Genomic DNA, 24570 nt, shown 5'->3' on the forward strand with positions numbered 1-24570 from the left:
ACATATGGCAGAAGAATCTAACATGAATTTAAGGGGAATTAATCTGGCTTAAATAAAATTCATGTTCATTATGGTGGTGGTGGTATTTTTTTTTTTTTTGACTCAATTCTATTAAATTTACTAACAAAATCATATGTTTGTTCATGACACTTACTGCCAGATATATATATAGCTGTATTCTCTGACGACTGACAGAATTTCGAAACTCCCGGCAAACGCAGTGGTCGGCTAGGTGGTTAGTACCCATTCCCGCCGCTGGGAGGCGGATACCAGGAACCATTCCCATTTTCTATTCAGATTTTTCTCTGTCGCCGGTCGGTAAACAACTGTTTACAGACCTCCGCCTAGGATTTTGAAAACCCCATTTGTCACTTGAGTATTTGGATTGTCTTTTGGTTTCGGACTTGGCTTAGTGATTTGGCATACACTATTGTGGTTTGGATTTTGATTTTGCTTTTGATTTTTCTTAGAATTGAGATGTCTGGATCTAGTTCTACTAGTTTCAGAGTGTGTGTGGTGTAGAAGAATGTAAGGTGAGGCTACCAAAAGCCTCGGTAGATCCTCACACGGTGTGTGTGAATTGTAGAGGGCATGTTTGCTTGTTGGATGATAGGTGCAAAGAATGTGAAGTGTTAACTAATGTGGAATGGAAGGCGTATGAATCTTACATTCGTAGACTTGAGCGTGACAGAATTAGGAGGTCTTCCTCCAGGAGTGCTTCTGTCAAAAGTCAAAGGGATAAAGTTGCTCAATCTAACATAACTGTAGAAAATGTTACGCATAACCCTGTAATTTCACCTTCAGATAAGGAAGTGATCATTACCGAAGGGAATGCCCTTTCTACCATTTTGGAATCGATTCGGAACCTTGAATCGAAAATGCGAGTGCTACAATCTAATGTGCAAAAGTGTAGTGATAATGTTGGTGCCCCTAGTGATGTGGAGGGGGCGTCAGATCGGTCCTATAATGCCTCCAGGTTGAGACCTCTGTCGGACTCCCAGAACACAGGGAATGGACATGTCGAAGGCCGAAGGAGGGTTACGGGAATTAAACACCGGTCTGGCGTCCCTTCGGCAGATCCTGAAGACGCATCCCTGGCTGCCAAAGATCGTGCGCAAGCTCGAATCTTGAAGGAATGCTTCTCTTCCTCCGAGACGTCCTCACCTCATCGTGGGTGGGAATCTCGGAAGGCCTCTCCAATTGAGAGTGGTAAGGAAGACGTAAGACGTCGCACTGGCGGCCATCGTCTTTCTCGCCCTCTTAGGAAAGGTCTTACGGAAGAGGACGCAGCCTCTCCAATTGAGAGTGGTAAGGAAGACGTAAGACGTCGCACTGGCGGCCATCGTCTTTCTCGCCCTCTTAGGAAAGGTCTTACGGAAGAGGACGTTTCATCGGGAGATCGAGAGCGTTCTCCGCCTCGATTTACGCTTCGGTCTTCCCCGGAAGACTTCGAAGACAGTATCCCACATAAGAGATTCAGGACGCTTTCTGAGCGTCCTGATTCGAGTTCGGAGAGAAGGAAGAAGGCGTCCCCTCGCCCATCTTCTTCTCAAGGGATCATTCCATCATATGGTTCTTCACCATCAAAAAAGGCCCTCGTAGCGATTCGACAGCAGTTGGATGCGTTTTTCGCCAAGAAAGAAGAAAGATCGCGTAGTCGTAAAAAAGATCTATGGCTACCCATCAAGAAATCTAGACGTTCTCCTTCGGCTTCTCTTCGTTCTTCGTCCTCTTCTGGTTCGTCGCCTACTAGACCTCATCGACTCATTCAGGAACGCGCAAGCAGTCCTACTGATAGAGTCTCTAGAAGTATTGGCGGAAGAGAAAAAGACATAAGATGTCGCACAGGCGGCCGTCGTCTTTTCCAAGAGTCGAAGAACGTTCAGAAGGATCGCTCGGAAGTAGAATTGGAAGGAATTAATCTTGGCTTGCAGGAAGAGAGTATTCGACAGAAGAAACGCCTTACTCATCAGGACGCTCGTAAGGACGCTTCTCGGGACGCTCGGTGTCGTAAATGTTGGCTGGATAGACTTGAAACTCACAATGTTAGTTCAGAAGAAAGATATGAGGACGCTTTTGAGGACGCGAGGCTTCTTACAACTTAAGACCGTATTAAAGGAGCGTTTACACGACGTCCATCACGTCAGGACGCAAATGAGGACGCTTTTGAGGACGCGAGGCGTAGTGCTAATAAGGATGCTCGTCGTCCTTCATATCAGGACGCTTTCCAGGACGCAAATGAGGACGCTTTTGAGGACGCTAGGCGTCCGATGCATAGAGTCACCGTGGGAAAAAGAGAACAGGTCAAGCGAGCCTGTCTCAGAAGAGGAGGAGGATCCTACAACCTCATCCTCTGTGGATTATAAGACTTTAACTCGCCTTTTAAAAGATTTGTTTCCCGAGAAGTTTCGAGCTCCAGTTCCTCTCTCTCCACCTTCGCAGCTAACCTCTTCGAAGGCAAGGAAGACTCCAAATTTTGTTAAAATGGCCACTTCACTCTCAACTAAAAGGGCTTTTTAAAGAATCCACGATTGGATGGAATCCAAAAAGACGAAGGGCAAGACTTCTTTTGCACTTCCCCCCACAAAGCTTAGTGGAAGATCAGGGAAGTGGTATGAGACAGAAGAAGCAGGTTTAAGAGTCCCTTCTTCTGCACAAGGTGATTTCGCCAACTTAGTGGAGGCGCCTAGAAGATCTTACCTGGCATCAGCAAAAGTTTCTTGGACAATGTCAGAGATAGATCACCATCTCAAAGGACTACAAAACTCTAGAAGTTTTTAACTTTCTAGATTGGTGTTTGGGCGTCTTGGATGTGCAGTCTAGAAGCCCAGATTCTATTTCATTAGAGGACTTAGCGAGTATTTTGTCATGTATGGACAGGGCAGTAAGGGATGGCTCCGACGAACTGGTATCACATTTTGCGTCGGGAGTCCTGAAGAAACGCGCACTTTTCTGTAGCTTCACAGCTAAGTCAGTGTCACCTGCGCAAAAAGCAGAATTGTTGTTCGCTCCCTTTTCTGCTCATCTTTTTCCTCAATCGATGGTAAAGGATTTGTCAGTGAATCTCCAAGAAAGAGCGACGCAGGACTTATTGTCTCGGTCTTCGAAACGTCCTACTGATCAGACATCTTCACGAACCACGCAAGCTTCTAAGAAGAATTATAAGCCCTTTCGTGGAAGAGCCTCCTCGAGAGCCTCTGCTCGAGGGAGAAGTTTCCCTAGGGGCAGAGCCCCCTCAAAAACCAGGGGAAAGAAATGACTTTTCGGCCCCCCAGGCACCAGTCGGGGCGAGACTCGCTCTTGGTCACTCGAAGTGATCGAGAAAGGTTACAAGATCCCGTTTCTATCAAAACCTCCATTAAGCATAGAGCCAATAGACCTTTCGCCCTCTTATCAGAACTCGAAGCAACAGATCTTGTTAGACCTTTTGGATCAAATGTTGGAAAAGAGAGCAGTAGAAAGAGTTGTATCACGGAACTCACCAGGCTTCTACAACAGGCTTTTCCTGGTTCCGAAGCACTCGGGAGGATGGAGACCTGTCCTAGACGTAAGCAGGCTGAATCTTTTCGTAAGGAAAATAAAATTCAAGATGGAAACTGCACAGTCTGTTTTAGCATCCCTGAGACCAGGAGATTGGATGGTGTCCTTGGATCTCCAAGACGCCTATTTCCATGTTCCGATCCACCCTCGGTCCAGGAAGTTCCTCAGATTCGTCTTGAAAGGACAGGTCTTCCAATTCAGAGCTCTCTGTTTCGGGCTGAGTACAGCCCCTATGATATTCACGCTTCTAATGCGAAATGTAGCAAGATGGCTCCATCTCTCGAAGATAAGAGTCTCACTCTACTTAGACGATTGGCTGATCCGGTCCACGTCGAAGGAAAAGTGCCTGGAGGACCTGCACACGACATTACAGCTGACGAAGGACCTAGGTCTTCTGGTCAACTTCGAGAAGTCCCATCTGATTCCCACACAGTCCATCGTGTATCTGGGGATTCAGATGGATTTCAGTGGCTTTTGTTCAATGCATTTCCATCCATAGAACGTCAGCTAAAATGCTTAGAGAAAGTATCGGTCTTCTTAGAGAAGGAAATATGCTCGGCGAGGGAATGGATGAGTCTGCTTGGGGACCATTTCCTCGCGGAGAGGCAAATTTGTTTCTCTGGGAAGGCTGCACCTCAGACAGCTTCAGTTTTTCCTAGCAGACAACTGGAAGAACAAGAAAGACCTAGACGAGATTTTGAGAATCCCTCAGTCGATCAAAGAGCGTTTGAAGTGGTGGTCCGATCCCGTCAAGTTATCGGAAGGTATGTCCCTCAAAGTTCTGAGCCCAGACCTAGTGTTGTTCTCAGACGCGTCCATGACGGGCTGGGGAGCAACACTGGGGGAGGAGGAGGTGTCAGGCCTCTGGAGAGGGGAACAGAGGTCCTGGCACATAAATCTCAAGGAGCTAGAAGCAATTCGATTGGCACTTCAATGCTTCGAGTCGAGGATTGTGGGACCAATTGTACAAGTCAACTCGGACAACACCACGGCGCTCGCGTATATAAAAAAACTGGGAGGAACTCTATCTCAGTCCCTGTTCAGGATAACGAGGGAAATCTTACTTTGGGCGAAAATAAGAAATATAACGATTCTAACGAGATTCGTTTCAGGACAGCAGAACGTTCGTGCAGATCTTCTCAGCCGTCAACATCAAATGCTTCCAAACGAATGGACTCTCCATCCAATGAGTTGCAAGGAGTTATGGAAACTTTGGGGACGTCCACTGGTAGACCTCTTCGCGACAGCGAAAACGAAGAGGCTTCCTATTTACTGCTCTCCGGTTCTGGACCCAGGAGCAATAGCGATAGACACCATGCTTTGGAATTGGAAAGGGATGGATCTCTACGCCTTTCCTCCATTCAAACTCCTGGGAGAGGTAATAAGGAAGTTTGCGGCGTCGGAAGGAGCAAAAATGACGTTGATCGCCCCCTTTTGGCCTGCAAGCGACTGGTTCACAGAGGCCATGTCATTTCTGGTAGATTTCCCAAGGACACTTCCAGAAAAAATCGATCTACTCAGACAGCCCCACTTCGAAAGGTATCACAGAAACCTCTCCGCTCTGAGTCTGACTGCATTCAGACTATCCAAAAGTTGGCCAGAGCGAGAGGTTTTTCAAGATCGGTGGCAAGAGCTATTGCCAACGCTAGAAGAACATCCTCTCAAGCTGTCTACCAATCGAAGTGGGCTGTCTTCAGAAGTTGGTGTAGAAGGGAAAATACTTCCTCCTCCACGACCTCTGTGAGCCAGATTGCTGATTTCCTCCTACATCTTAGGAATATAGACAAACTTTCAGTGTCAACGATTAAAGGCTACAAAAGTATGCTGTCAACGGTCTTCCGACACAGAGGCTTGGATTTATCAAATAATAAGGATCTTCACGATCTATTGAGGTCCTTTGAAACCTCAAAAGCTCCACGAGACAAGATTCCCTCATGGAACTTGGATATTGTCTTAAGGTTTTTAATGTCAGCCCCATTTGAGCCTATGCATGCTGCCTCCTTGAAAGATGTAACTAGAAAAGCTGTTTTCCTAACCGCTCTGGCAACAGCTAAGAGGGTTAGCGAAATTCAAGCTATGAGTAAACATGTGGGTTTCAGAGAACACAATGCGGTGTGTTCGCTGAGCCCCTCGTTCTTAGCTAAGAACGAGAACCCATCCAACCCCTGGCCTAAAAGCTTTGATATCAGGGGGTTATCAGAGTTCGTCGGACGAGAGCCAGAGAGAGTTTTGTGCCCTGTCAGAGCTCTCAAATTTTATCTGGAAAAGACCAAACAATGTAGAGGCCCGTCAGACAACCTGTGGTGTTCGGTCAAGAGGCCGGAATTACCAATGTCTAAGAACGCACTGGCGTTCTTCTTGAGAAGCACCATCAGAGAAGCTCATTCGTCCTGCACAGATGGTGATCTTAAACTGCTAAAAGTTAATGCTCACGAAGTTAGAGCGGTAGCTACTTCGGTGGCTTTTCAGAAAAATATGGCACTCAGTGATATCCTGAGTGCCACATTTTGGCGAAGCAACTCTGTGTTTCGCTTCACACTACCTCAGAGATGTGAAGGCGACAAATGAGAATTGCTACTCGCTTGGACCATACATTTCCGCGGATACAGTATTGGGGACGAGAAGCAATACGAACCCCATCCTTTAGAAAATGGATGTGTATGATTTTAATTATGGGTTTGTTTTTATGGTTGTAGGTTGGGGCCGCTTAGGCGGTCTTCCCTTTAATTAGCGCTAAAAGTTATGGGAAACTACTTTAGTTGGCTAAGGTTAGGTGGTATTTGTTATGCTTCGTTGTCTTCAGTATGGTCAATATGGTCTAGTCACATTGTGGTCACGCTCCCGTTGACAGATCATCTAGAACTATCCAGCTATACAGGTCACATTGTGACCTTGCTGGAAATTCTAGTTAAGCAGAAGCAGGCTTGGGTGACAGTAATCACGAAGTCAGCTATGCTAACAGGTAAGGAACCAAGATGTCAATCATCTGCATGTTATGTGTTTCCAAAATCCTTCTATTCTGTCCCTTCCCACCTCCAATGGTGGGTGGGATTCAGCTATATATATATCTGGCAGGTAAGTGTCATGAACAAAATGATATTGTCATGATACAATAAAGTTTGTTCATACTTACCTGACAGATATATATATAATCAAGTACCCACCCACCTCCCCTCAGGGGACAGTGGTAGAGAAAATCTGAATAGAAAATGGGAATGGTTCCTGGTATCTGCCTCCCAGCGGCGGGAATGGGTACTAACCACCTAGCCGACCACTGCGTTTGCCGGGAGTTTCGAAATTCTGTCGGTCGTCAGAGAATACAGCTATATATATATATCTGTCAGGTAAGTATGAACAAACTTTATTGTATCATGACAATATCATTTTGTGAATAATGTAAAATTATATCAATCACTCCCTTTTAGCTGATCAAGCATCAGAAATAATCTAGTACTGTAACTTGAACCTATAATTTTACCTTTCATTTTAATCAAACCTGGTAATTCTGCAGTAATACCCAAGTTGTTGGGGATTCCAAATAATCCATAGTACTCTGTACTAAATAGCAATACGTAATACCGACACATATGCTTCATAGCTCCTATTATAATTCATCAACAAAATCTACAATGGGGCCACTACTTCACTTCATGCTGGCATTGAAACTGTTTCATGACAAATACACTATTTAAATTTGTACATCACACGAACTCCCAGATTCCTTTATCAACAGTGGAAGAAAAATGAATAGATGAGCCCAGTAAGCAAGCAGTGGGCATGTGCATTCATCAGGAACATTTTCAATTGACAAAATTTTGATGAAAACACCTTTATTTATGCCTCTGCAACAAATTTCTGCAACTCCCTTTTTAAGCTTTCCTTTTTATGAAGTTTTTTTTACAAGTTCTGCATTTGAAGTTGCTATGTTTTATTGGTCCTTTGTTCCTCCTGATTAGTCAGGGAGGAGTATGAAAGTCTTTTCTAACCAGATTCTACAAGTGAGTCTATCTTCGTTCCAATCCGTTATGAATCGCCTCCTTTCTTCCATCACAATTTACCCATCTGCACAAAATTCTGTTCCAGATCCATCCTTTTGTTACCCATTACTTTAACCAAACTGTCATCCTAGCTCCTCTAGACTGGAATAAACCTAATCTTCCACATGAAATCACCTACACAAGAACAGTGACTTATTAACTACCAGAAACCTAAAGAACTTGGTATACCTACACCAACCTAACAAGCCCTGCTCCGTTTTTTATTTGAAACTGGATAAAGGTTGCTTGGAATTTGTGGGATATATGAATCAGGCTAAGTTGTAATAAGGGATATGTATAGAAAAAATTAATGTTACTTTAAATAGATCAATTTTCCCATTAACAATTTGTGATCCTCTTCAAAATCCACAGGTTGAAGCTGTTGCCTGGTGGAAACCACCTGAAGAAGGGATGTATCCATATGGTACACAACTTTGGACAATGGGTTCCAAAGTATGCAACCTGGCAGTTGGAGAAACAGCAAACCTTACTCTTTCTATTTGTGGCAAAGGCTTATTCACTTGCAGTGATGGTACATGCATTGACGTGAATAACCGTTGTGATCTGAGGGTTGACTGCTCAGATCAGAGTGATGAGGCAGGCTGTTCGCTTCTTAGTATCCCAGAAGGATACATGGAAAATATTCCGCCACCTCCCATCACTAAAAATGAGCCATTACATATACTATTCACAATTAACATCACATATTTTCCACAAATAAAAACAGATTCCCTTACTTTTGACGTCTTACTGGAACTTACACTACGCTGGAAGGACACCAGGCTTACTTGCCAGAATTTGAAGGATGACAGGTCTCTGAATATACTCACAGACTCTGTTGTGTCACAGATATGGAAACCTAAAGTTTTCTTTAGTAATGCTCATGACAATCTATATACTAACGTTGGTGAGGGATCCCGAACAGAATGCATCCGTGACGAAGACTCCGATGTTCGAACAACAAATATATACAGCCAAGGTTAGCTAAAATCAAAATTATTATTTTTCTGTCACTTTTGTGATAGCTCTCATTTGCATGGAATTTTTCACCAATTCACTAACAATCAAAAGCATTAGGCTATCTCCACATGCCTTGGCCTCAAATATTAATATCTATTTTAAAATTTCTATAAAAAACATTTTACAATTTCCATACATTCTTGTAGCCTAATAACCTAATGCACAGATGAATTATGGGTTAAGCCAATATTTCTGACCACATTTGAATACATTCTTGAATGGTAAGCATATGAATAATGTAAATTTACATGTGTAAATATATTATAATATATAATTATAATATATATATTATATATATATATAATATATATATAATATATATACTATATATAATATCATATATATAATAATGTATTATTATATGTATATATATATATATATATATTATATTATATATATATAATAATATATTATTATAGTATATATATAATATATATATAATATATATTTATATTATATATCATGTCATATCATATCATATATCATATATATGTCATGCAGACACACATATACGTGTATGTATAACTGAATCACAAAAATTTGGAACATTATGAATAGTATATAAATAAAGGTAGAAGGAATGAAGGAGTGCTACGAGATCTTTCGACTAAGGGTCTTTCACTTACCAGACTGACATACATAAGAAGAGTGAACAAGGAAGGGTCATATAAATTACAGACAGGGATTATAAAGGAAATAAGTTCCTAGAATCCAATACACCTAGAGAATTAATAACCTTCCACACACACACACACAAACACACAGGAAAAAAAAAACATAAATTTAAGAGGTCACAAAAAAGTTAATCCAACTGCCTCAGAAACAGGGACAAGACAATTTAAGAGGTCTACAAAAAGATTAAGTCCAACTGCTCAGAAACAGGGACAAGACAATTAAAGGATTATACTGTGTAGCAACTGACCACATACAAATTTTTGGTAAACAATAAAAACCTTTTTTTGGCCAGGTAAACTTATTCACAAAACTCATAAATACATGTACAAAGAAAATGTCTATAAGGCAACTAATTTATAGCTAAGTCTGGTCAGTCAGAAATTTATTTTTGTGAATATATATACATACATATATATATATATACATATATATATATATATATATATATATATATATATATATATATACATATATATATATAAACACACACACACACACACAGTGGATCCCCGTTATATCGTGGATCAGCTTTTGTAGATTCAGTCATTAAGGATTTTTTCTGTTTAACGTATCTCCAAATATATCACAGGAAAATTCACTAATTTGCAGATTTTTTCATAGCAATACTCACTAACTGCTGTATTTTCATTTTATTTTTGTGAATAAATTAATTTAATGATAGAAAACAATTTACTAATTTTCAATTACTACTAATATTAATGTAAACCCAAGAAAATGTCAATCAAATGTTAAAGTAAAATCCCTCAATATTGACCTATTATCTTCATAATATGTACTGTATGAGGAAAAAAAAACTACATTCACCTGTTTCTCTCTATCTCCATGATAACACTCCTGATTGAAGGAGTTGGAAGTAGCCAATGACAAAGCTTGTAGCTCGATGCTTTGTATGTACTGCCAATAGTGTATGAGTTGTACTCTTGTTTGGTTTCTCTCTCTCTCTCTCTCTCTCTCTCTCTCTCTCTCTCTCTCTCTCTCTCTCTCTCTCTCTCTTTTACAGAGATGAGAGTGAGATCATTTTTATACATCTGTAACTTGTATCTTTTTTTTTTGTATGATAATTTATTTACTAATTTCCACTTAATGTAAATATCAGCAAAATATCAAGTTCTAATTAAAAACTCTTCATTATGTGAGATATGGATAGATGGATAGATAGGGCAGGAAGTAAGAATCGCAAGGCAGGGTATGTTGCCTCAATGCTGATTGGATTGTAGCATGAAACTATTGGCTGGAAGGATTAGGAGAGCCAATCACAGAGCAGGATATCTGGTTTGTGTGGAAGTTTCAGCTCTTATTTTATCATTGATTTTAGTTAAATAATTCAAATACCATATATTCATATAGTCTTGTGAATTTATCTTTATCTACCTTTGTGTGGATACTGTCACTCCTGTATTAAATATTTTTAATGTGCATATATATTTTTGTTTCTTCTCTCTCTCTCTCTCTCTCTCTCTCATAGGGGTAATGTTATTAATTTTCACACAACTGTCAGCCATATATTTTTAAAGGTAATTTTGTAAAATGTCTTTGAAATGATATATTGTTTTAGGATAATAGTTGAAGGTATATTTTGTTTGAACGATTAAATTAAGATATACTTTACTCAATTCACCTCTCTCTCTCTCTCTCTCTCTCTCTCTCTCTCTCTCTCTCTCTCTCTCTCTCTCTCTCTCCAGCTTTCCTCGATGCTGATTCACTTGAAAGTAGTCAGCTATATAGTATAAGCACTTTTAGAAGGGGGGTCCCATTTTATCATAGATTTTTGGTATTCAAAGGTGGTTGTGGTTCTTAACATCTGCGAATACAGGGGTTGATATATATATATATATAATATATATATATGTTTATATTTATATATATACATACACACACATGTGGTATATACTATATATATAACTTATATATATATATATAATTATATATATAAATATATATCTATATATATTATATTATATTATAGTTGGAACCCCCGTATTTGCGTTTCTCCCCGGATTCCTCGGGATTCACACATTGCTCTCCTGGAATGTTTTTCCCCCGCCCCCCAAAAGTTTTTATTCGCCTATTTCGCGGTCTTTTTCTTTTGATGCTATTGCATCCTTCATTTCACGTTCCTGGATAGCTAAATGCATTAAGGGGGCTGGCCGGCTAATGCCATTTTTTAAGGACAGGACTTTGATATTCATACCACTTAATAAGGTGACTTGGGACATCTCCAAAACCGCATATGATTTTGCCTCTGACCTTCGGTTTTTTGACGCCAAGGACGATTTATCCCCGAAAAATAACCCATTTTTTTCCAATTCTATCTCCTCCCTTGATATTTAATATTAAGACCTAGGATTACTACCATATATAGACCTGATGTAGACCTCCAATCGAATGAGAAGTTTTTTTTCTAAGAGTAATTTTTTTGCTAGATATGAATTTTTCAATATTGTAAAAAAATAAACCCTATAAATCAGGAGAAAAAAAATTTTATAAAAAAAATAAAAAAAAAAAGACGAAACAAAATTGGAAAAAAGGGCTCTATTTGATTGTTCTATAATGTCTTTTGGAGTTATATACCAAATTCCAATGGTATAGCTTTAAAACTAAGTGAGAAGATAGATTTTGAAGGTCAATAAGTTTAGTTTTGAGATACGGGTGTTCAAAGTTTTCCTTCGTATTTCTATAAAGACAGTGTTAATAAATAATGATTATTATGAATGTATATTTCTTTTTTGTGTACTAATAAACCAAAACTATTTTATTTATCATAATTTAATCATAAATGATGATCCCTTTGCTCATATATCGTAGCCTGGGGCACTGCTTGAGGCAAGATGGGGCACTTCTTCCTACGCAGCTCTCTCTCTCCCCTTCACTAACTCAGCTTAGTACAGCGAATTTTCTTCTTCTGTATGTTAGCGAGATGTTTTCCTTGTATTTTCCTCTTTGGCATGATGAAATTCTTGCCGAAACAAAGATAAACAAACGTAAATGCAAGAGAAGGTCAGAGGAGAAACTCGAAGGTGTACTTTGTTTTTACAAAGAACATTTAATAAATCATGATTATTATGAATTTCATATTCCATTTTGGGTATTAAAAAACCAAAACTTTGTTATTTATCATAAATGAAGATCTCTGCTCAAAGACCGTAGCCTGGGGCACAGTGTGACGTGTGCTGTCAGGCAAGACAGGGGCGTTACTAAGCAACCCTCCCCTCTCTCTTCACTAACTACGCGTATAGTATGATATTCTGTAATAATACTTGAGCAATTTTTCTTCGTCTGTATGTTAGCGAGATGTTTCCCTTGTCTTTTCCTCATTGGCATGATGAAATTCTTGCCGAAACATACATAAATATACGTAAAAGCAAGCGAATGTCAGAGGTGAAATCGAACGGGTAGAATACTTGAAGTTTGTGCTCGCACTGATGGTTGGACTTGGTAGCTGACTGAAGTGAAGTCTCCCTTCTCGATTCAGGGAATGTCTACAGATGCCATTTCTCCCAATTTCTTTGACAATAATAATCAAAATTTACGATAACAGAAGAAATATTGCATTTTCTTGTACGGATCAATGTTTTAGGCTTATTGAGTTTTGTTAACTAATTACCCTGTAATTACGAAAGTTAGAGGAATTTTGACGAAATATTTTGTATATGTATTCTCAATTGCCATATGAAGCTCCATGAATTTGTTCATGACTTTGCATTTTTTGTCCTATACCCCCATATATAAGGGTTCCAGTCGGCCCCCTTAAAAGAGATGATTCCTTTGTTAAAAGAAACTGGAACAAAAATCCATGTGACTGTCATCACGAAAAGTGAGAATCTCGGAAGGCCTGAAGTCCTCTCTCAGGAGTCATGCCCCTCAAGAATGCAGGCTGTGGTGTAGGCAGATGGACGCCACACAAAATATTAAATACTCGGAGAGAAACTTAAATGAATGCCTGTTCTGAATTACTTTTGTTTTTGTCCATATCAATTTTAGTTTATGCTGTAGAGGGGAGGGGGCCCGCTCTAATTTATGTAATAAATGCTGCATCCACCTCTATATTTCTATACAGCCCTAAAGAAACTGTACTTAAGAGATGCAAACTGCAAATAGATAATGTTCTTTATTAATTTTCTACTGTAAACTTCAGTCTTTTAGAGCTTGATTTTTTAAATTAAAAATTATAAGCATAATTAAGGATTTTACCATTATTACATGGCTTAAGAGATCAATTTCACCAGATGCGAAGCATGCATAAATGGGATAAATGAAATCAATACAAAGAACACCACATCATTAAAGAATGAGGTTCATCTTCAAAAATTGATGTGGTTGTTTCATACATTGTTTTATGCATTGTAAATACATATTGTTTTCCACGTAAAATTTTTGGCTGGTCAGTGGCAATGAACGAACTCAAAACTTTAGCATAATCTAACAATCATGTCAAAAGATAAACAGTTCTTGTGATATCAGCCATTCAGTATTTACCCTTTTGTAAAGAAGGTCAGCAATGTATTTCAAACAAATGCTCTATATGCATTGAAAAGAAAGCACTTATGATGAATCTTTAATGACATAAACGGCTTTTGATTTCTGTTGCACAACAACGAAGAGAGGACTTAATAAGTAGTGATAAGAAAACTAAGACTGTTAAGCAAACAGTAGCTAACTTCTAGATCCTTTCATCTTACTGTTAATTTAAACATTAACATTATCAGGGATATTAACAGTAGCTAACTTCTAGATCCTTTCATCTTACTGTTAAATTAAGCATTAACATTATCAGGATAGAAAATAATTACATTCATCAGATGTAGTAACATTGACAGTATAAATTCATAATGTCTTGGGCACAAAAGTTCTCCATCAGTGCAATTAAATTTTGGCAATGTAGAATAGCAACTTTTTTATTTCATTTTTTTTTATTTCACAGTTAGCAAATTTTCTGGAAATGACCACAGTCTGGAAACGAGTCAGTTGTATAATGCTACCTACACCTGCATCTTCGATCTCCTGATGTTCCCCTTCGATCAACAGGTTTGTTCGAATTTCTTTCACCATAGCTTACTTCTCAATTTCTCAATCAATACGACACCTTTTCATAATAATTATATTATCCTGCATTTGCTTTTCAATACAACAACAATTCTGTTTTGACATCTGTATGGCAGAGAAGCCGAGTAAGAAAGGGGACTCATGTACTAAGGATCTAACTAGAGAGAACAATGGGACAAGTATTACAAAGTGAGTTACAGTGAGGTATAAAGGCGACGGATAATTAGACAACACAGACAGGACATCATTGAGCAGCTCAGGAAGATTTAGCGGTAATGACAGAAACTAGTAACCAAGAAACTCCTCCAAGAAAATTTGAGAGGTTAGGTATAAGGAAAGGAGAGAAAATAACCGACAAACTGGAAGATGGGATAAGGGAAAAAAAACTTCCACCTCATACATAGTGAAGTTAAGTAGGCATGAGAAGAGTTAGTTCTATGACAAAATAAGTAAATCTTTCTAAGTTTCACTGTTAAGTTTCACCAATCTTAAGTAATTAGTCTTGATTCTTTCTGAAGTATTGAAGTACTGAAATAAATTCATACGATTGTCTGTAGTGAAACTATCTACTATCCCTATCTACCAGGAGAGATTTGAATCCTACACAGAATGGTGGTTTCTTCATTTCCCATTCAGATCCAATGTTTACAACACTACGCGGGTCCAAAAGAGACGCTTGGTTCCAATCACACACTGAGTAGGAGTGTCTTCCCATATTCATTTTTGGATTCAATGCTTCCAGTAATAACTACAACCAAATATGAGTTAAAAAAAACAATGTCATTATCATTATCCTTATTATAATAGATAACGACAAACCTCCTCTTTGGGCATTTGAACTATTGACGCCAACAGTAGATTTAGATTTAATTCATATAGATTTTTGTTGTTATGCAGAGCACTGGGGCAATTAAGGCCATTCAGCGCTGAAACGGAAATTGACAATAAGAGGTTTGAAAGGAGTTACAGGAGGAAAACCTCGCAGCACTATGAAACAACTGTTAGGAGAGGTTGCCTGGTAAGATGGAAGAAAGAGAATATGAACAGAGTTACAGTAAAAGGAATGAAATTAGTTGCAGCTTGGGGCCGAAGGGAGGGACACTGCAAAGAACCTTAAGTAATGCCTACATTGCACCGAATGAGGTACACTGACGGCACTGTCCCCCTACAGGGACGCCAATAATAGATCCACTTAACAGAAGGAACAAAAGTATTGGCATCAGATATTTTATTGCATATACTTCACTCTTAAATCAATTATTGTACCCATTTCCCCCATCAGCAGTGTGCAGACATTCATTTTACATCATTGGGTATTAGTTGAAGTATGCATTACACAGGCAGTCTCGTCTTGATACAGATAAAGACAAACTTCCTCATACAATCAAACCAATGGCCTGTGATTTGTCAGGCCAACACTATATCCACTCGCAGATGCCATACAAAAAACCAAATATGTTACTTTATACACTTTGGGATCATAACATGCCTAAAGCACCCAAACCTAATGATTTATCCACTCTCTACCCTGACAGCAGTGAGTAGACCTTAAATTATGACAATTTATAAGCCATTATCAGAGAAAGACTTCTAGAGTGGACTCTATGCTTGAGTCGCATTCTAACTGACATGATCACAAGACTTCTGAAGGTCTCATACATGTTCCGCTAGCCGTGAAAAGGAAAAAAAGTGAGTTCATAGGCCAAGTTCTCCTGTAACTGGTAACTGTACTCGAAGAGAAATGAACAAATTTATAGCCACCCATTTACATGTTCACTATCGAGAGTTTCAAGATCAATTACATTGGAGTGGGAGAATACCATTATGACTTTGTAAGAGAAGATTCTATATGAAACAAATCACTAGCAGTGAAGAAATGAATTAAGAGACTAAGGTCTCACATACTCCTAAGTCCATTATAATGACAAACATATCTCATCAATAAATTTTCATTGCTTGCTTTCCTGTTTGAATCTTTTTCAGTGATACATTTCATCCAATACAGTGTGCAGCCATCTGAATCCAACTGAGCTCTCCTGGAACTAACCGGTAACTCACTCTCCTCAGGTATGCCAACTACGATTCACTTTGGTTTCTGCATCCACTTCCTACGTGATGCTGGTTCCAATAAATGTTTCCTACACTGGACCTCGCAGTCTCATTGAATACACCATCGGTAAGACTACATACAAAAGCAATCGCGATAGTCTCCTTGTGAGTTTGGATCAGAATACTATCAAGAAATTATTTAATACTCCTAAGATTAAGTTAGTCACTCTTCTCAATATTATTCACTTTGTGTGACATAACTGATTCCAAGTATCAGTAGAGGTTCTGTTCCTGGGGGTGTGCTGATAAGTGAAAACCGCCATTAACCGAAACTCGGCAATTTATGGCTCCAATAACCAGTTATCAGCATCATAAGCACCCTTATGGCGCACCATAAGAACCGTTATGACGCTATAATTTGTTGATTTTATGGCACTACACAAGCCCCATAAAACCGGATTGCTGATAACCGAGCCCACCTGTAACTGGGGAGTACTTGCTTGTGTGTGTGTTTGTATATATATATATATATATATATATATATATATATATATATATATATAGTATATATTTTTTTATTTTTTTTTTTTATGAATATATATATATATATATATATATAATATATATATATATATATATATCTATATATATATATATTTTATATATATATATATATATATATATTATATATATCATATATATATATATATATATATAGTATATATATATATATATAATATATATATATATATATATATATATATATATATATATATATATATATATTATATATATATATATATATATATATATATATGTATATATATATATATATATATATATATATATATATTATATATATATTATATATATATATATATATATATATATATATATATATATATATATATATATATATATATATATATATATATATATGTATATATATATATATATATATATATATATTATATCTATATATATATATAAGCGAATACCACGGGAAATGATAGTCAAGAATCCAAGCGCTTTCGTCTTTATTCAGACATCGTCAAGGAGCTACTAAAGTACAATCGGAGAGGAAGGCCTCAGGTACAAACAAGATCAGGAATACCAGAGGTTAATTATCAAAAGGGTAAAAATTAAAAGGGATAATCCAGGATTATCGGATATCACACGGTCACAAACTTAAACAGATTCTGACCCTAACCGAAATTACCAAGTATCTTTACAGTCCAAAACATGTAAAAACTGAATATATTAATTTTGTTGCTTATATTTATCTACAACTTTTTTCATTATGAAAGCATCAAGTTTAAATAAACCAAGACTTAAATTTTTTAGAACATTTCTATTATTTTGACTTGATAAAACAAGATTCCAAGGATATTCCTTTTAAACTGTGTCATTACATGGGACTAAGGCTCTTGCTTGACTCCAGTAATAGGATGGTCTAAACTCTCATATGTACAAATAATGCATTCGATATTGCCCAGTTCTCCACAGAATATTGATGTTGCTTAAGACGCTTGTGAAAGAGATTTGCCAGTCTGTCCGTAATAGATTTTATCACACTTTTTGCAAGGAATTTCATAATATGCAGCCTGGAAGATCTTTAGGAGAATTTTGATTACTAAACTCTTGACATTAATATTACTGAAAACAACATTTATGTTAAAAAAAAGCTTTAAAATTCTAGGAATATCTAAAAACCTTTCATCATAAAGGTAATTTTAGAATGTTATGCTTACTAAAATTCAAGTTTGTCATAGTTGAATAAAGGGATTTTTTATTTTGACGAAGGAAAAATCTATTTCTGGGTGATTGGCTCGTGTCGCCCTATGAAAGGATCCTTAATATCATTCTTTCTAGGTAAAATTAATCTGAAAATTACCAGAGAAAAAAACAAAATTAAGAAAATGTCAGTAAAACTGACTCGCTCACTCTTAAAAAGAAGTGTCGGTATGGTAATAGGGGCGAGTGGGAAACACTACCACGAGACATTCACCAATTAGAACTTCCAATCAGAATCCCCACAAGAGAGAGCTGATACCAAACGGGCGATGCGGCCGTTACTACTACTACTAGAGGACGCACGGAGCAGCAGCCCCTAGCGGTACATCCTTAATCTAAAAACATCTTGTCCTGCATGGGGGGTGTAAACAATACGGGAGGGTGGGTTTCATAGGGCGACACGAGCCAATCACCCAGAAATAGATTTTTCCTTCGTCAAAATCCCTTTCTGGGCTCAGCTCGTGTCGGCCTATGAAAGAGTACCAGAGAAACAGACAAGATGGGAAAAAAGGACAAATGAAAAGCAGTTGTAAAATGAGGGATATAATATAAGTAAATCAATTACAGCATTATAAAACTAAGTACTTAAGCCTAACTATTCTAAACAGTAACATAAACAAAAGAAAGTTAGTTAATGTAAAGTACTTAAAATTAACAGTAAACATAGTAAATTATAATAATGCAGTGTAAATATTAACAAAATCGATTTACTTAGATAAATTATTTACAAAATATCACACATTGTGTCCTACCCTAGCATAAAAATAAGGGTAGTACACTGAAGTACATTATCAGTACAAAGTGTGGATGTCCCTAGCAAAAAAATAAGGGACAATCCACTAGTATGATTTCAGCGGCTAAGGCTAGGAATATCCGAGTAGCTATGGCGATAGGGTGAGGCATGTTGGATGAGGTAGGTAGAAAGGAGACCTGGATCTGTACTACGACTACTATACAGTATCAGGAGAAACAATGTTTCCCGCTGCTACTGCTGAAAATTTTAAAGATTCCAAGGACTTTTTAGATAATGACGTTTAAAGACTGTCGGAGATTTCCATCCAGTATACTTTTTAAGATCCTCAAAGTTCATATGTTGAAAGTAATTAATTGAGGTGGCTACTCCCCTGATGTCATGTTCTCTGGGAATGAATCAGGATTGGCTTGTTTAATGAAGTAAAGGATTTGTTGTCTAATACCTTTTTACTGACAAAGTACCACCTTTTTCTCTCATGAGAGAGAAACCTGAGGATCTTGAGGATGTACGAGATAGAAAGGCTCTTCAAAGTTGATACTGGGCAGAAGAGAAGGGTCTTGGGGAAGTGGGATGACTTTCCAACCCCCAAGGGGCCACCTTGCAAGGGAGGATCCTCATTTTTAGCCTCCCAAAAAAAACTACGATCCGGAGCAAGCAGAACTTCTCCTGAGGGGAGGAATTCCACATGACCCGCATCTCTGGATAGAGCGACGCAGTTCTGAAATTCTAGCTCCTGAAGCTAGGCTTAATAAGAATAATGTCTTTCTAAGAAGCATTATGAATGTACAAGACGAGTGTGTCAGTATCTGAAGCTGTAGTTTGAGGACATCATTTAAGAACCATGAAAAACTGCAGTAGGCCTTTGAGAAGTCTAAGTCTAGCACAGGCTTTAGGAATAGACGTGAAATAAGATTCAGTCAGATCTATCTGAAAAACCTAACTGAAAGATCTTCTTCAAAGCCGATTTATGGAGTAGTAATAGTGCATAGCTGCTAAACCTTTTCAAACAAGGATCTGAAAAAGGATATAGCTAGATTAACTGTCATTGGTTGTAGTTTGTTTGATTCTTTTTTTTTTTTTTTTTCAGGAAGGATGCTAATTTTTTAAAGTTTAACAGCTGAGTCATATTGTCTAATGGTTGACATCTCGTCTTATCTGATTCTAGGAAGAGAATATTTTGGGTGGATCAATATTAGCATCTTTATTAGCCGCAAAACTTCATGAAGTCCATAAAGTTAGGGTCTGAAGAATTCCTGAGGAAGCGAACACAGTCCTCATTTGTACTGATTGTGACAGCTTGGATTGGGAATCCGTTGAGGTCGGAGACCCAATTCCAGAAGAAGAGGATACCAGTTGCTCTTGGGCCAGTCCGGTGCAATCAGAGCTACTATCCCTTGAAAGTCCTCAGCTTGCTTAAGACTTTCAAGAGAAGATTCACTGGAGGAAAAACATAAATTTTTCTCCACTGATCCCAATCTAACGACAGGGCGTCCGTGGCATAAGCCAGAGGATCCAGGTGGGGGCCACATAGCAAGGGAGCTTGTGGTTCGCTTGTGAGGCGAAGAGATCTACTTGGAGACCTGGGACTCTCCGGCATATCCACTGGAATGACCCGTCGTCTAGGGACCATTCTGATTCCAGAGGAACTGACCGGGACAAAGCGGTCTGCTATCACATTTCTTACCCCCCGTCCAGGTGAGTGGCGGACAGATGCCATTTGTGTTTGTTTTGCTAGGGCAAAGATGGCTATCATGACATGGTTGACATGCGCCTGGATTTGGACCCTCCCCACCTGTTGATGCCAATGAAACTACACTGCACTGTCCAAAACTAGCCTTTAGATGAGACTTTTTTCGGGGGAAGCAGTCTCTTCAAGGTAAGAAATACTGCCATTGCTTCCAGAACGTTTTTATGTGGAGCTGGCGAAATTGAACTGGACCAAGTCCCCTGAACCTGTTTGAACTGAGAATATCCCCCCCACCCGGACAGGGAGGCATCCGTGGTGGAATGGTTAACACTGGAAGGGGATATTGAAGGGGGTACCCGCTTGGCTAAGTTCTTTACTTTTGACCATGGACGGAGTTGATTGCGAATGGATCTGTGGAATTACTGACAACTTGTCTCGCGATTGTGTTTGTTTGCTCTCGATCGCCAAACCGATTTATATCTTTTAGCCTTGCTTTCAGGAGGATATCTGTTACGAAGCAACAAACTGAAGGGACCTAGGATTCTTTCCTGGTTTCTCCTTGATGTTTGTTTGCATTTGAGAAATTGCCTGACAGATTTTGCCTATTTCCTTCCGTTGGCCACTGGAATTGACAGATTGTGGGAAGACAAATCCCATTGGATTTCCCAGCCACTGAAAACGAGAACCTCCGGGGTAAGTCTGGATTTCGTTTTGTTTATCTGGAACCCCAGATGGTTCCAGAAAGTGAACTACCTTTTTGGTGGCTTTGAGACATTCCTCGACAGTTGGTGCCCAGATCAACCAATCGTCGAGGTATGCTGCTACCATGATTCCCTGAGTTCTCAATTTGCTGCACAACCACTTCTGCTATTTTCGTGAATACCTGTGGGGGCTACATTCAGACCGAAGGGCATCACTTTGAATGAGAAGTCTGATTACTAGCCTGAATCCTAGGAATGGGCGGAAGTGTCTGGCTATAGGGATATGATAGTAGTGCGTCTGGTAAGATCGATGGAGCCAAGTGACGGCTCCACGCGGAAGTAAGGGTCCTTACTTGCGAGAGGGTAAGCATCTTGAACTTGTCGCAACGAATGAAAGAGTTTAGCTTTGACAAGTCTAAGATTACCCTTCTTTTTGTTGAGCCTTTCTTTGGCACGCTGAATAAGCGACCTTGAAATTTTAGATGCTTGACTCTCGCAATAGCTCCTTCTGAAGGAGTTCCTCCGCGTAATCTGTCAATTCCTTTGATGGTATTTGGCGGAATGATTTGATTGGAGGAGGATCTTTGATCCAACTCCAACCCAATCCTTTGGTACACTATGCTCTGTGCCCAATTGCTGAACCCCCACCTGTGACGGAAGAGGAACAGCCTCCCACTCCTACCTGGGGAGCCTCATTGTTGATGGGCGGGTTGGACCACCACGCCCTCCTCTGAACTGCCTGCTCCTTGTCGCCCTTCCTGCGCCACGCTGGCGAAAGTAGCCTCTCGCCCTACCTCTCGATTGCTTGTTAAAGGGAGGTAGCCCTGACCTTCATACGTAGGGTTGAAGGAAGCCGGCGAGAGTGGGTAGGAGGTCGAAGGTTGTGATTGAGGAGACAGCAGGAGGATGGGCTGGTCTGTTTAGAACTAGCAGGTTGTCCCTGTTGGGTAAACCGGGACGGCCCTGAACGAATTGCTGCTGTTGCTGGTGTTTCTGGTAAGGCTGGAACCTTTTACCAGACTTCTTGGTTTCTTACCAGCAGTGGGGATGGATTCTTGCTTCCTCTTGGATGAAACCATACCCCACCTAGCTCTAAGGCTCTGGTTGAGCCTAGCAGACTCGTGGTGTACTTCATTTACAGCGGACTCTGGGAAGAGATCCGCTCCCCACATGCTAGAAGCCAGGAGTCTATTAGGCTCGTGCCTAATAGTGTCACTCCTGCAGAACGTGCTTTCGGCAATTCCTCCTAGCTTGGAAGAAGTCGAAAGCATCCGTCTGAACCGTCTGAAGCTGGGATTTGGCCAAGATCTTAAACAGAAGTTCCGTAGCATAAACGAGAGAGCAGCCAATCTCCGTTATGATCAGTGAATTGAGGGACCTGCCAAACCTAGTTCGCACGTCGAACTCCGCCTGAATCTAAGGAATCAGGCAGCCTTGGAAGCTTCTCGCCGAACTGGTCCATGGCGCAGTCCGGTTTGAGCTTGCCAAGCTTGTGAACGTGGCTGGCAAGTTCTCCCACAATTCTCCAAAAGCTGGGAAGAGCGGAGAAGTAGACTCCGCCTCCCTTAGCTGTGGCATGGGCTCATCCTTGAGGACTGCCTGAAGAGTCCTCTCTACTATTTTTGTAGCGAACGGAAGAGAAGCCTCCTCTTCCGTCGCAAAAAATAGTGAAAGGACTCTTATAGGCCTGGAGCTTGGTGTTTGTGCACTCCCAGTCCTCAAGGCAGTGAACCCATTCCCGTTGGGGCATGATCCCTACTGTAGAGAACATCCTCCCTAGAGATCTTGTCTTCCCTAGTAAGAGCCGCTACGGTCAGCCTAGCATAGCGATGAAAGGCTGCCATCAAACCCGGAGGATAAAACTCGAAGTCCCTCAATCCTTCGAGTTCCACACTCCGGGATAGAGATCATACCATCCTTAAATGGAGACGTAAGCGGCTACTCTCCCATGGGTTCCTCCATAGAGAAAGCTGGCAGAGAGTCGTATGGCGGGAGCTGGAAAATACCAGCACTTGGCACTGGGGAGGACTGGAAGGGGGGAACTGGAGAGAGCCCAGCTACTCGGTCCTCATTCTCTCTAACTCTGTTAGAGAGATCTTGGATGGACTGGCCTGATTGAGACAGAGTGCTCGACAGTTGTGCGAACATCTTGCTCAAATTTCGTCCCCAGGGCGGAGGACCCCTTGCGAGCCGACCAGTCTCGCCCACATGTTGCAATCCACCACTGCTGAGAAAGCTGCTGAGAAAGCAGAGTGGGATCAAAGGTGCTGGGTCCCGCTCCTCCCACCGGCCGGCGTTACCGGAGTGGATGCGGTGGAGGCCGGAGAAGGCATTGGCTCGGCGGGAGCGCGAGCCTTCTCCTTAGAAGCCTTGCTTCTAGAAGCTCTTCGAGAAGAAGAGCTCGGCTTGGCCTTCACCGCGTCAGCGTAAGAGTCGAAGACTTCTTAGCCGAAGAAGACGAAGATGACTTCTTAGAAGTCGTCTTAGTTAGGGTCTTCGGTTCTCTCTGTCCCTTCACCTTTGGGGGTACAGAGAGAGCGGGAGAGCGGGTAGGGATCTCAGATCCCACAAAGCCTTGGAAAGAAGCGCTTGAAGAAGGGACAGGAGAAGATCCAGGAGCGCCCAAGGAAAGACCTTGGCGCCCGACACAACCTACCTCAACCAACAAATCCTCTGCCCCTACCGCCATAGGTTCGATGTTGAGGTCCAGGGTAGCGACGTCCGGGACCGACCTCCTGTGTGGCTACGACCCCGAAAGATTGCTGCATATCTTGCTGGATGGAGGCTATGAGAGGGCCTGCGGACAAGGGGTCAACATACCTTGTTGACTTGCTCCGCGGGGAAGATCTGGACGGCCAGCTTCTTGTCAAGGATGTAAGGCTGGCCTTTGGCGGCGTTCTTCCCGAAGCGCCCACCCACGCTTTCAGGGTAGCAAGGGCGACCTCCCTCACACCAGTAGCCTGAAGAAAAGGTGAGATGAGCTTCTAATGGCGGAACGGGGTTTAACAAACTTATGTCTAAGAGTTGTTAGTAAATTGATAAAGAAGCCTATAATCGATCTTACCCCCTCCACCAGCTGACTGACTAGGTCGTAGCAGATGGCGCAGGCTTCCGGGTGCCAGACGATCATATCGTTGAATGGCGTGGGCACATGGAGCGTGAGACCTGCACTCATCGTGGCCGCAGGGGTCGTACAACGTCGCGTTGCAATCCCAGGACCTGACAGTTGGTAGCCTTGTAAGTGGAAAA

At 40.4% G+C, this 24570-nt stretch overlaps 1 protein-coding gene across 2 annotated transcripts in view; it reads left to right on the top strand.

Moving 5' to 3' along the window:
* The window catches only part of LOC135220009 (glycine receptor subunit alpha-2-like), a 65360-nt gene that overhangs the window by 17903 nt on the left and 22887 nt on the right, over positions 1–24570 (top strand). For both annotated transcript variants that reach the window (XM_064257296.1, XM_064257297.1), the window contains exons 5-7: positions 7950–8556; positions 14215–14318; positions 16404–16512. In XM_064257296.1, the coding sequence (XP_064113366.1) occupies positions 7950–8556; positions 14215–14318; positions 16404–16512 (820 nt within the window). The remainder of the gene's footprint in view (positions 1–7949; positions 8557–14214; positions 14319–16403; positions 16513–24570) is intronic.

This window comes from Macrobrachium nipponense, chromosome 1 (assembly GCF_015104395.2).
Source record: "Macrobrachium nipponense isolate FS-2020 chromosome 1, ASM1510439v2, whole genome shotgun sequence".
Lineage (NCBI taxonomy): Eukaryota > Metazoa > Arthropoda > Malacostraca > Decapoda > Palaemonidae > Macrobrachium > Macrobrachium nipponense.